At 36.0% G+C, this 14,363-nt stretch overlaps 1 protein-coding gene across 2 annotated transcripts in view; it reads right to left on the reverse strand.

Moving 5' to 3' along the window:
* Positions 1–14,363, reverse strand: part of LOC149556971 (SNARE associated Golgi protein family) — a 142,987-nt gene that overhangs the window by 86,995 nt on the left and 41,629 nt on the right. For both annotated transcript variants that reach the window (XM_089831615.1, XM_089831616.1), the window contains exons 3-4: positions 5,277–5,369; positions 4,961–5,184 (exon numbers count right to left, since the gene is read on the reverse strand). In XM_089831615.1, the coding sequence (XP_089687741.1) occupies positions 4,961–5,184; positions 5,277–5,369 (317 nt within the window). The remainder of the gene's footprint in view (positions 1–4,960; positions 5,185–5,276; positions 5,370–14,363) is intronic.

Raw genomic sequence — 14,363 nt, forward strand, 5'->3', positions numbered from 1 at the left:
TTCATGGGCCTTTGAGAGTTGATTCTTTGTCAAAGAAACATAGCATGACGTGGTCCCCGCTTGAGAATGGTTGAGTGAAAATCAACTTCGATGGAGCTTCCAAAGGAAACCCAGGACCCTCGAGAATTGTTGTGGTGGCTAGATTTGATGATGGGAGTATCTTGGCATTTTGCACAAAAAGGATGAGGGATGGTACGAATAATCAAGCAGAGTGCCTTGCCGTTGTTGAAGTTGCGTTGTTGGGGATAAAGCTTGGTGTCTCTGATACCAATTGTTAGAATATATAGTCCACCAATATAACTTGGGGGGGGGGGGGGTGAATCAGTTATCCAACTATTGTCACAATTATCAACCTTTATAATACTTAACCATGTGAACAATATAATCAAAAACCATAACAAGATACTCATACACAACAACACCAAGTTAGGTGTCTATAACAACATTCAGTACATATCAATCCCTGTTAGGAGACTTTGAATCCCTGTTAGGAGTTGTGGAAGGCAGATAAACCCACTATCCAAACAGCTTCAGGGGCAAGACCAATGAACCCACTGTCCAAATGATCTCTATATTATTCCTTGCAAAATAATAGAATTGAAGTGTACTACTCCTTCCTCTCACTTTGTCCTATCAACCGGACCTCTGCTCCTTCTGATCTTGTTACCAAATCACAAACCTCGCATCTAATAATCCCTTGAATTGCTTACTTGCATTCACCAAACACTCTGCTCATTTTCACACTTCCTTGAATACTTTGCACTCAATCACTTCACGATCATGCTTTACAACAAAGGAAGATACTTTCCTTTATACCCTATCTTCAAAATAATTACATGAGTCGACCTTGAGGCTTTCCTAATTAATTATAATAAGATAATTAATTAATTCATAATTACAATAGCACTGTCGGCTCCCAGTCTATACAACTTAACAAATGTGCGACACTAGAACTTGCGCACTCGCTGACATCACCATCAGACGGTCTTCTGTCACTGACTAACTGCGCATCTCCATATTATCTCTATTAGAAGATATAATGCAATCATCAAAAACTGCTTCTCAAGTACATTGTCTCTATACTGCTTACTGTAAATCAGGCATATCTTCCGTACGTCTTCGACTTACTTTATGCGCATTGAACCTTATCATCAGGACACAAAGTGGAACATGTTCTTACGCGCGCATCACCAGATCATCAAACCTCAGTCCATACAACCTTGATCTCTATCTACCACTCTCAATCTTCACAGACTTACTTTTATGTTGACATCAATGACAAACACAGTCATGAATGCAACATGTCAATACTGCCACATGCTCACCGATGCTTAGGATACTCCCTCAAAGGAATACCATCAACATTCATGCTAAGAATAAGGGTTTCCCTAGTTAACATATCTAGTGTTGTTGTGAATGAGTATCTTGTTATGGTTTCTGATTATATTGTTCATATGGTTAAGTATTGTAAAGGTTGATAGTTGTGACAATAGTTGGATAACTGATTCACCCCCTGCCCCCCTCCCACCCACCCAGTTATATTAGTGGACTATATATTCTAACAATTGATATCAGAGCATCAAGACCTTGAAGAGAAAGCTTAACAACTTTGGGAGATCAATGGCGAGTCATTTCAAAAAGGATAGTCCTCAGTCCTGATGGAGCTTCTTGGTGAGACATCAGAAATGTGTAAACTAAGCATTGAGTTTCCAGATCCAGATTCCTTTTGTTGCATACAAAAGAATAGAAGCACAAGTAAAGACAAATCTAGATCCAAAGAAGACATGAAGATCAAAGAAGGTATTGATTTGATTATGGAAAGTGAGCCAAAAGGTATGAAAAAATTTGTTTGTTGGACATGTAAAGAGTTTGGTCATTTTTTATCCGTACAATGGCAAACCGTTGTTCGTATGGTATTCACAGGTGGTGTCGTATGGTGTGGGTAGGTCGTATGGTGAAGCAAGGATATCATTGTACGATGAGGGGTGGATGTCATACGGTGAGTATGGAGGGTGTGCGGTGGAATTGGAGAGTGTATGGTATGGTGAAGGCGGAAGTGTACAGTTGGCAGGATGTCATACAGTCATACGATGGAGGCAAGGGATTGTACAATGCAAATGATATATATAAAACACAAATAACTTACAAAAACCAAAGACCAAATAGATACACACAACTTGTTACCAAATAGTAATAATATTTCCGCATACAGATAGTGCTCCATTTTTCCAGATCTGAGCCAAGCCATACACAACAAAATAGGGTGAGGGTTGAGTCCCACTAAAACCGAAATAGCCAAATAGGGAAGATCTTTCACTTCTGAAATAGCGAACAATCTAGAACTCCAACAGGAATTCACTATATAAAGAAATAATCCAAAGACGCATACCAACTAATACCTACATGTTGTGCTTAAAGACCCTTCGTAGAAACTCCCGAGGGTTTACAGAGAAAGTCAATGGCAACACCTATGGAAACATTTAAAATAAAAAATGGGTCTGAGATATACTAAATTAATCAGCCCATAAACAAAGCTTGATTATTTATTTATTTTATGATAGGAACATTACAGGACGAGGAGCTCAGAAGATTTGATTCAGAGAGAGTCTGACAATTTCTCATAAGAAATCTTGGATGAAAAGATCAACAGATTGATATCTATTTAATGAGTTCTACTCTGTGAGAGAAGTTCGAGGTGAAATCCCTTGTTTCCGCCCTCTGCATTGAGCCATGGTGGATGTCATGTGAGTTACCACATGACTTTGTGGTTACTATAGTAAAGTGACAATCTTACAATAGTCTAACCTTCTATCATGATGGATATCATATAGTTGATGCCTATGCAGATCATGATAGATTATATCTTGCATGGTGGATTAATTTCCTTAAACAAACCATGAATTTAACGTTCCTATAGTAAGTATCATTGAGGATACGTGTGCACATACCTTATGGACATTGAGTACTTGGTGAATATCATGTGACTTGATATTCTGAGGCCATTTCTCCTAATATCATGAGATGATATCTGATGGTGAATATCTTCTAATCAAGGATATTCCTAAACATGTCATTCTTGATATTACGCTAAGGTAATATCATTTTCTGTGTTTGTCCTCCCTAGCTAAGAGGGGTTGTTGATGTTTTATAGCTTCAGTCGGATAAATCCCATGAGACTAAACTGAAGATATATATATATATTTTATTATGTGAAATATTATATAGATATATATATATATATATATAATACTATTAGGAGAAATTAATATAATAATGATTCAAAGATATGTCATTATGTTAATCACATACTAATGAATAGACATGTCTCATGAAGCAACGTGTCTCTCCTTGCCTCATCCTCAATATAAATGCAAGAGAGATTGTTGCATTTGAAAAACACATAAAACACAAGCAGTGCTATTACATTTGCAGCGATCCTAAAATTAACACAAAGATTCAAATGTTTAAATCGAACACCAGTTAAAATAAATAAAAATAACTTTTAATTAAAAAATGATAATACTTGTAGATATTAGTTTTCCACAATCCATTATAAATCTTTGTTGTATTATTTCTGGGCAGATTGTGTGACAATTTTTGTATCAAAGTTTCGGATCACACTCTGTGATCCATCATCAGGATGATAATACTTGATATTTCATAGTCTTGATTACAAAAATAGAAAAAGAATGTAAACATTAAAATTTTATAAAACAATGAATATGATGATCAAAAAATACCTAAAAACAAATCTAAATTGAAAAACAAGTCACGGGATGTTGCAGAATTGCTGGAGTGGCGACCACTTTGCAATGGAACCTCGTACAAATGCCCTCTTGTCGCTGGTTGCGCCTTGCCTTAAAACCTTTTTTTCACAGGTCAACAACATGCAACTCATCACAGAAGAAATGAATCAGATGTACAAGAAATTTGTGCTCTCACTACTTGCTATCATGGATGAATGAGTTCTTTAATTAACCTCATCTAGACTTGCAAAATCATACTCTGTTGAAACGGTGTGGGCGCTCAATTGATTAAAAATTACCATTGAAACTGTAACAAAAATTCTATTGCAAAGATATATTTAAAAGAAAAAACCTTCCGCTTTTTCTGTACAAATATAAACGCAAATTTTAACGAATTTCACACCTTGTTTAGATGTTCATTGTATTTCAAACTTTAAGCGAGATACTCGGCAAACCTTGTGACTTCGCTAATAAGCATACATTCACAAAACAATATTTGTATCATTGTGATGCTGTTGCAATAGAATGCTGAATTTACATAGTTACCACATACCAAAAAAAAAACTTTGGTAAAGAGACAAAATGGAAATCCAGAATTTCCAGAAAAAAGGATAAAAATTTCTATGAGATTTGAAAATACTGGATCGAACTAGGAAAATCCAGTAGGTTCATAACAATTCGATTCTGTCTGGATTTGGTTAAAAGAAACCCAATTTGGTATATTTGTTCTTTCTGACCTTCTTTATCTTCTCAAGAATTGCAAATCTATTGTGTGACATATATCTAGAAGAATGCCTATTTAAGATCTTTAACAAAGTCTACATCAGGCAGATTAAAGAAAATTTCCAGTCTTACTGATTTGGATTCATTTCAGAGTTTTTTAGATCAGACAGATTTTCTTAAAAAATTAGACTTGATCGTCTGCGTTTTCTCAAGAAAAGGTTATTTGAATGCCCCTATACCCACCTTCAGAAAGTTTAACTTATTTGGATATAAGCCACATAGCTTGTTCAGGGTTTATGTTCATCTTTCTCACTGTATTTCAGCTTAAATAAAAACAACACAAAAAATTCAGATTTGTCCTGATTTATAAGAACTGTTGTTTTCACAAAACTGCGAACGAATCAAATTCAGCGAAGGCAGAAAACTATTTAGTTGATCCTTCACAGGAAATATGATAATTATCTTGCTTTCTAAAAAGTGAAGAAAAATACCTGCCAAGAACATAGGGAAAAAGCTGCACTGAAGTCAGACCATAAAGGTAGTTTCCAAGTGAAAATGGCAGCAAAGGACTCAGCCGCAGCAAAGTAACCACTCGGAATCCATTTTCTCCTATTGCTTTATCGATTGCAGCGAATTTTTTGTTTCCTTCTACTAGCTTCGCAATCCGTTCCCGGGCAAAGTATCTAGCAATTAAAAAAGAAACAGTAGCCGCAATCTACAATGACAGTTAATGTATTAGTACAATATTAAACTAAAATATGATGAAGAATTGAATCACTTGTTTTGGGTGGCCACAAATTGTCATACCGTTCCACTAACGGAGACAATAATGGTGCCTGTCACATTGCCAAAGAGTAGACCTGCAGACATTGTCAATGGGACTGCTGGAATTGCGAGAATCTAGCATCATAGAAAAGAGTCGCATTTAAGAAAATTATGTCAGATAAGCCGCTAGGAGATAAGTTCTAATTTCAGCTTCAAATCAGAGATCCAGAGTATTTGCCAAACCTACCAGACTGCGACAGCATGTACTAAGAGTATTCTCTTATCACACAAGAGACCAAGACAAAACAATGAATAAAAACCACTCACATTATCAGCTTGTTAACAACCTAAATGGAAATAATACAGCTTAATTCTTTTATATTGTTTAATTTCAAATTGTATGTATATACTATAGTGCATTTTCAATCATAAATGTGTGTGTGTCTATCATTACATATCTTGAGGACATTGTTGTACGTTATTATGTGAATATGATTATCTCACTTGATTCTCTTTCAGATTTATACATGTGTACTTCTAATATGAAATTGCATCCAATTAATAAACATTTAATACTCGAGAGCCAATAAATTGATATTATGGCTCACTACACTGAAACAAATTTATTTGGACACAATTATAGATCAGATTCTTCCCTTGTTTCCAAATCCTTCTCAGCAACATCACCCTGTGATCATCCTAAACAGTCAGAAAATAAGTTCCTTTTTCCATGACGTAGGCTTTCCATTCTACTGGAGGATAAATAAAAACTCATTGCCGTTTTTTGACATGCTGTATACCCTTAATCTTATACTCTGTCAAGGCACACTGCAAGTGAGTTTGTCCATTTCTGAGATTTCTCATTGGCTGCAATTGGCAGTGGAAAGTGCATGCAATTCCATTTTGTCTAGGGCATTTCTAGTTTGGGAGCTTCCAAGGTCATGATGCTCCCTTTTTTTCTTACTTGGCATCCAACCTTGAAAGCATCTTAAGTTTCCTCTTAGCTGTCTAAAGACGACATGGCCATTTCCTTTTAAAAGACCCCCAAATGATGAGACATTCCACTTGCATTGAGTGGAAATCCAAAGACGACCAAAATCCTCAATGGGCTACCAATGCCACCAAGCTTTGGTAAATATCAAGATCCACTATTTGCATATGGCTGGGATAGTAGCATAATCTGCAGAATCCAAGTCCTATACCAATTCCCGCCCTACTTTTGAACCCGCCATTCCATTCCATAGAGGAGATCAAACCTTCATTAGACTAAAATGTCAATCCCGAACATGAGTCCATGTCTGCCACTCTATGATGTCTCTTGTTGGGACTTTACTTAATTTAACCTAAATCTCTCAATTAGGGATTGGATTGTAATGTCCCCTAATAGGATTAACATTGATCTTATTAGAATTAAGTTATCTCTACAAATTATTATCATCCATACCTACCTTATTACTACTTCAACTTAATGAAGGCAGGAGTACATGTTATCCAAGTTGCCTAGACACCAAAAGTTTACAGATCTAAGCCCTTAAACCTTTCTTGGGACAATGTCGGCAAGTAGCTTGGGGTGGCTGATCCCCATCCTAGCTTGGGACAAAGCTCCATTGCTTGGATTCATACAAGCCCCTCCTTGGTAACACTTCAGTCTTACCTTCTTAGTCAAATAGTCATAGGATCAAATGTCTTCAATATATCAATGATTTCCTCTCTGATTATTACATATATATAAATTTGTTATGGATGTATTTTATTGTATATAATCTTGATTTATTACTATTACTATATGTGTATATAAATGACAACATATCAGTTCTTCGCCCACCATAGAATTCAGATATAATATTTGTAATTCAGTATTGATTCAGATTACATACAGCATATTAGTGTGCTGTCGTGCCATACTTTGTCAGCCATATAATATAATATGTATTTTCTTTTGATGTGTGCAGATGATATGTATTCAATACCAAATATAAGTAACTATGTCCTTATTGATCCTTCCATGTGATCAATATGAAATATATTTAATAATCTTCTATTCTTATGTTTCTTTTTCTATTCCATACATAATTTTGGTTTCATATATATATATATATATATATCAAGCAATAAAAGGATCCTAATATATTACTGTCATACCTATCAAGGTCCCCTAATGTACATTAAGAAAACCATAGTATTCAAATTCAGTAATCAGTAATTAAATGAAAAATACACAGCAAGGTATTACTTTTACCAGTATTCAACCAATCATGTATATGGCACAGAATTTAGTTGATAACCCATCCAAAGATTAAATCAAACCCATGATATACGATTGGGTGTTGAGTACCAAGTCCATCTGCTGCATCTTACTTGGTCACTGCTTACCGTACTCTCTATTCTCAGCACTTATACTAATTGTATACTTCGTTCTGAGTTTTTTCCCCTATCTGTTCCCTATTCAATGCTCTTTCCTCTTTATAAATCACCATTACGTAGGGAGTCATGATAATAATCTTGGGTCATGTCTCTGCCGAAATCGTTTCTTCCTATGTTCTTATACAAGGCCATTCTCCAATGATGCAGCAGAGACACTTCAGAAATGATCAATATTGAAGGCAAACTCGATAAATATTTGGGGTGCTCAGTATTATCTTTTGGTAGGCTATGGTGAATATTTTATGGATGTCTAAATAAATTATCGGACAATGTTATCATTTGAAAGGTTGTAACATTTGAACGGAAATGCAATATAATATTTTACCACTGGAGACTATCAAAGGCTCATGGAATAAGATTTGTGGAAGTATGGTTTGAGGATTATATTTTTGATGAATATTGTGGGTGCCATATGGAGTATTTAGATGGCAATAATATTTGAGCTCTCATTACCTTGACGTTGGGCACACAACTTTATAATCACAGACCAAGATTATTTGAGAAATATAAAAAATTTAAGGTCACTTTTCTTTGAATAGGTAATGAGCTGAAGCCTCGATTATTTATTATTTATTATTATTTGTTGAAATTTATTATTATTATGTCTTAAGCTCGAGTAGACTCAAACCCAAGACCACTCAGATGAAAGGCTCACAACTTATCGTTGTGTTGTAGGGGCTTGATATATTTATACTGCCATTTCAACGATTTTTAAACATTGAAGATTATAGTGAGTGTCGTGAATAATAAACTCTGGGCAAAGTTACTGAGAAATTTATAGGGTTATTTGAAATGAACTAACAAGGTTTGCTTTTTTCCTAATGTTTGGGGCAAATATTTCATTTGCGGCAAATATTTTATTTCCTGTGACCCTGTAATGCACCAAAAGTTGTGGTCTGGGTGTTAGAGATGGTGGCTATGTATTACAGGTGCTGCCAAGACGATTACAGCAAGCATTGGTAAATTGAACATTGTATGGTACCCTCAATTTTGAATCATTGAATGGGGCCATTGTTGTGTATTTCAGACTGTTAACATTGTTACAAAGATCAGTTCAGAGTCCTTGAGATCTGCTCATTTGCAACTTCTATTTATAAATCTGCCAGCATAGATTGTTTGGAATCATAATATTATACTGTCATGGATTTCTACTAATGCCAGTAACAGTAATCTATTTGCTTAAGCTCAAACAATGATTGGCTTGTGATAAGAGGCAAGATACAAGATGTTTGACAAAATGCTCCTGAGGATAAGTGAATGTTCTAAATTAGTTATGTCTATGCAAGTGTTTGACAGGATGCCTTTGTTATGTATACGGGGAATGCGAGGTGAATTTGGGTCAAGACTAGAAGGAGATTTTCATTTTTGTCCTTTGACAAGTCAAGCTGTAATTTCTGAGAAATAGTTACAGTCTAAAACAGCAAACTATTTAACAGATTCCTTGAAAGGAAGAGAGTGTTGTCATGGGGAAAATACATGGCTGGGGAAAGTCACAAAATATCTTGTAAAGTTACAGCAGCAGTTAGAATAGAATTCCCAACTCAATAAAAATACTGAAATACTCGACATGTATGATGAATATAACTAACTCCCTACACAGGTTCAGAAAGATTTACCCTTCATTGATTACATGGTCTTTCATCCTAAGCTACAGAACAAGAATAATGTGGCAAAGTAGTACCATGAATTGATTCAAGATCTTTTGGCAAAAGGTAGGTGCAGAAATTTGTATGCAGAGCTTTCAGAAGACAATACTCAGCCTACAGGTGACCAAATTTCAAAAAGATTTGGAACGCAATGAGAGAAATATAAAGTTGGATCATGACAATATGAAAAGAAGTACAAAGAGCAACATTTAAACACAATGCACAAGAAATATGGTGACGAGATAATGTTGCTGGAAAAATTATGAAGAGAATATGAGTCAAGAAAGGAGATCATAGCTAGAGATGAAGCAGGTTCACAAGTATCTATCACCGACACCAAGTCTGTCTCTGTCATCGAGTTCATGTCCATCACCATCATTGTGTCTGTTGTTGTCACCGTCGCCATATTCGTTATCGTCATTGTGTCTGTTTCCATGTCTGGCACCGTCATCGTCGTCATAAGTGTTATCTTTGTGGGTTCCATTGTCGTCTCTACAGCTGTGTCTATTACCAAGTCCATCATGTTCGTCACCATCGTTGCATCTATCAACCTCGTTGTGTCCATCACTGGAGTCAAGTCTGTATCCGTCGCCAAGGGTGTATCCATTGCTGTAGTTGTATCCATCGATGGCATCATGGTTGTGTCCATCATCATTATGTGTCTGTCATTGTGGCTGCATCGATCGTAATAGCTACATGTGTTGACATTGAGACATTGCTCACTGTCGAGGCTCTATCCATCATCAAGGCTTCAACCGAGGTTCTGCATACCATTGAAGTTTTATCTACAGCTAAAATTTTGTTTGCCACTGAGGTACTCTCCGTTGAGGTTTTTCCCACCAAAGTTTCCTTTATTGAGGTACTCTTTACTGAGGCTCCCATCATTGCAGCACCCTTCACCGAAGCTCATGCCGCTGTGGTTCTCACAGTCTTCATCGACATTCTCACCATTGAAGCTCTCTTCGTCAAGGTTTCATCCGTCAAGAATCTAATAGTGATCGCCGTGGTTGTGTCAATGGGTAAGTTTGTGCTAGCATCAGCATTTGTGTGCATGACCATACCCAAAGAGATTTTTGAACATGACATGAAAGATTTCATCAATTTGTGTCATTGGGATCCTGGTGAAGGCTACGACAATGTTTATATCAGAGTGGCACAGCGGATGCTTAATGACAGTGGAGTGCAAGGGAGGTTTGATGACAATTCACTCATTTCGCCTGCATGTTTGGTTTGGGATCCTGATGACTCAGGAGACGATAATGTTTATATTAGAGTGGCGCAGTGGAAGTTTGATAGCAATGTGGTGCTACAAAGGATTGATATCATTTCACTTGTCTTGCCTGCAAGTTTGATTTAGGACCCTGGAGCTGTTGGTGTTTCGTCAGATGACAGATTGCTTGAGGGCAAGCAATCTTTGGACAGCGAGGATTTGTCATGTCCCCAAATTTTAATGTAATTTTTTAATTTAACTTAATTAATTAACTCGTCCCAGAATTTTAATTATATAAGGATCTTTAATTAGTTACTTTAATTAACTAATAAGGGGCCCAAGTTAATATTTGGATTTGTGGTTCCAATTGATTTAATATATCTCGAACTTATTTTTATTTTAGTTTCCATTGGTAAGTGTTGCCGTTGGCTATCTTTGTACACCCTCGGAAAGGTTTTCCTCGATGGGTATTTAAGCACAGCTTAGGTAGTCGTAGATATGTGATTTGGATTATTTCTTTGTATTGCAAACTCCTGTTCAAGATTCTCTGTTGTTCGCCATTTTGGAAGTGAAAGATCTTCCCTATTTGGCTCTTGCGGTTTTGGTGGGATTCAACCCTCACCCTATTTCGTCTATATATTACTCGGCTCAAATCTGGCAAATTGGAGTGCCATCATTATTTACAAATAATTATATCTACATCAATCTGTGATTGTTATTCTAGTACTAGCGTTTATTGGTATCTCTGGCAAAGGCGACCACTTGTATTCCATTATGTACGGCTTAACTTGGGATCTGGCAATTTGGTGCACTATTCGTGTGCAGGAACATTATTGCTATTTGGTAACAAGTTGCATATATTTATTTGATCTTGGTGTTACTTATATCTATTTGATCTTTGATGTTATAGATTATTTATGTTTGATATATGTATGTAATGGCATCGCTGACTCCCTCCGTACTTACACCGCACAACCTCCTAATTGCACTGTACGGACATCTCACCCTCACCCCACCATACGTCGTCGACTTCATTGTATACCTCCCCCCCACACTCTCTGTACAACACTCTCCCCTCACGTACGATGATCCCCTTGCCTCGTCGTACGGGTTTGCCCACACTATACGACCGTACCTACCAACACCGTATGTCCAATTGGCTCTCACCTTAAGACCCTATTTCTAACATACCCTCACCGTACTTTTCCCCCTGTCCATTCTGTATGACCCTCACATAGCTACAATGCAACCTCTAAGTACCTATTGTACGGCCATCAAGTAGTCCGTACACCATCCTAATTCAACTGTCCTTCTCATCCAGCCCATTGGGATTCAATATACACGCTTGTGTGAAGTTAATTCTAATTCGGGAACATTACAATGTTTATAGTATCTAAAGAGATATAGGTAAATTTCAATTTTCAAATTGATTTTGAGGTTGTAAGAAGTGTTGATGAACATGAGAATGCAATTAAAGAATTGAAGATGAAATTAAGACTCAAGTACTACGTTCAAATCAAATGCTTACAGATTTTGAGGAAAAAACAAGATGCTTGCAGGATAAACTAGACAAAGTAATTGATGAGATGAGAATGTTGATGATTAAAGTACCTAAGAAGAGGTGCACTAAAGTAAGTGGGGTAGTCAGCAACAAAGTGCAAGTGGCTATATCAGTTTGTAAAGTTAATGGAATATTGCAGAGCAAAGCTTGGGATCCAAGAGGATCAAGACATGAAGACTTAGTGTTACATCCCAAATTTTGACCTAATTTTAAATTGCTCGTAGCCATTGAATTAAACGGGTTATTCTTTCATAATCATGCGAAGTAGGTAATTATTTATATTCGTTGTATTAACTATTAATGAAAATGGTCGTTAATAATTATGGTTAATAATTAAAGTCTTTTAAATGTTTATATGAAAATTATTATGGAACTTGTTATTATGGTGGAAGTGTTTCACGGGTGATTGCAGGAGAAGATGAAAGGGGGAAGCATTGCTAAACGGGATCAACAAAATGGGATATTAGCTTATTTCAATCATCAGGATTGACAGGTATGACCTTAAATTGCCTTGGTAAGGACACAACAACTTGAACTTCAGGATACAACTAAAGGACCTGCATGAACTATTAAATAAATAATTTAAGAAACATAAAATATAATATGTACCTCAAAGAATTTTAAATGATCTTTCACCATATTATTATAATATATACCTATGTACGTACACATAGATATAAAAATGATGTGACACAATAATATTATTTTCTTATAATAAGATGATGCCACCTCACCAATATATCTACATGTACGTAGATAAATCATAATATTCTTTTTCAAATTATAACCTTCAAACCTTCTTCCATTCCTTTTATTCTTTTTTTTCTTGTTTGAAACTGATTGAACACTTGGCACATTTACTTGGCATCCAAAAACCAATACATTTCCTTTATGTCATGGCTTCTTGGAAGCCAAGGAGTCACGTCACTCTTCTTATATTTTGAAGTCGAAGGAGACGAAAGGCAGCACCCTATTCTTATTTTCCTACAACACCCGACTACCTTGTTCATGCTTACGATTTTCTGTGATCATTTCCGCCTTCTTCCACAACACCCAATTACCTTCTTCTTAGTGCTGATATCCCTACTAATACCAATCTATAACATTACATTAATCCTTACCACAATTTCTTGCCCACTCAGATATTCTGTCAGAAATCGTGAGTACTCTTATGTTGGGACTGCATTAGATATTTTGCAAGTAAAGGTGTGGCAAGTAGCTGAGCGTTCAGCAAGACATCATTCCCAGATTTGTCCAAGTTATGTTGAATACCCGAATCCAATATTTCAAATTCGATTTTTCTTGAACAATGATGCAATAACATCAAATTACATAGCAGTAAGCTACAGTATTTATCATGATGATATCTTGTTTGATATTACAGAATTGATCCTCTTTAAATTAGATTTGTTCATGGCAAGTGAAAGCCAAGTAACCATGATATGAATCCATGAATCATTATGCCAATGGAGATCAAACAATAATTTCTGCAATCTTTAAGAATATTTTTCTCAAATCACAGATTGTGATAAGTTGGAATATATATATCAATCATGAAATAGTTGAGAATCAACGGACAAAGCTGATTGCTCTGAGATTCGGCACCTAGGACTTACCGACTGTATAGCCATGGAAAAGGTGAAGAGGTGAAATGGAATCTACAAATGACATAGAGTAAAAGTCAAATATAATGAATTAAAAACATTTTATTAAATAGCTCATGCTAGTCCCTATTATTGTTTCCTGTTGTCAATTCGAGCAGTGGTGATCGGGTCATTGAACCCATCAGAAAGCATTGGCCAGGGTAGTTTAAAGGCATGTTTTCCATCTATAGATCACTTGATGTCAGTGATGCCAATTATGCAGACATGTTCGTCCATAACTATGCGGACATTCTATTCACTAGAATGCTCAGGTGGCTAGACTAAAAATATCCCAAATCCAATCCCGGGGTAGGGAGGGTCTTTCTAATTCAATAGATTGTGTGGGGATAAGTATGGTCCGAGGTTGGGAGGTTAAGCCTAAATCAATGCTTCTCCTCTTACCAAAAGTCGAGGCTTGCACAACCAGCTAAAGACCCACCAAATAATACTTGTATGTTACCTTTTTTCTTCTTTCCATTGTTGAGCGTTTACTTTACTTGTATCTAGAGAAAGATAGTTAATCGTTAATCTAGTTATTTCAGTTGATCATTGATACAACTATTTTTAGTTATTTGTTAATCTAATTATTTCAGTTGATCATTGTTACAGTTATTTTCAGTTAATCGTTAATATAGTTATTTCAGT

Source organism: Cupressus sempervirens, chromosome 5 (genome assembly GCF_028749045.1).
Source record: "Cupressus sempervirens isolate cs-2001-9-10 chromosome 5, ASM2874904v1, whole genome shotgun sequence".
NCBI classification, from domain to species: Eukaryota; Viridiplantae; Streptophyta; class Pinopsida; order Cupressales; family Cupressaceae; genus Cupressus; species Cupressus sempervirens.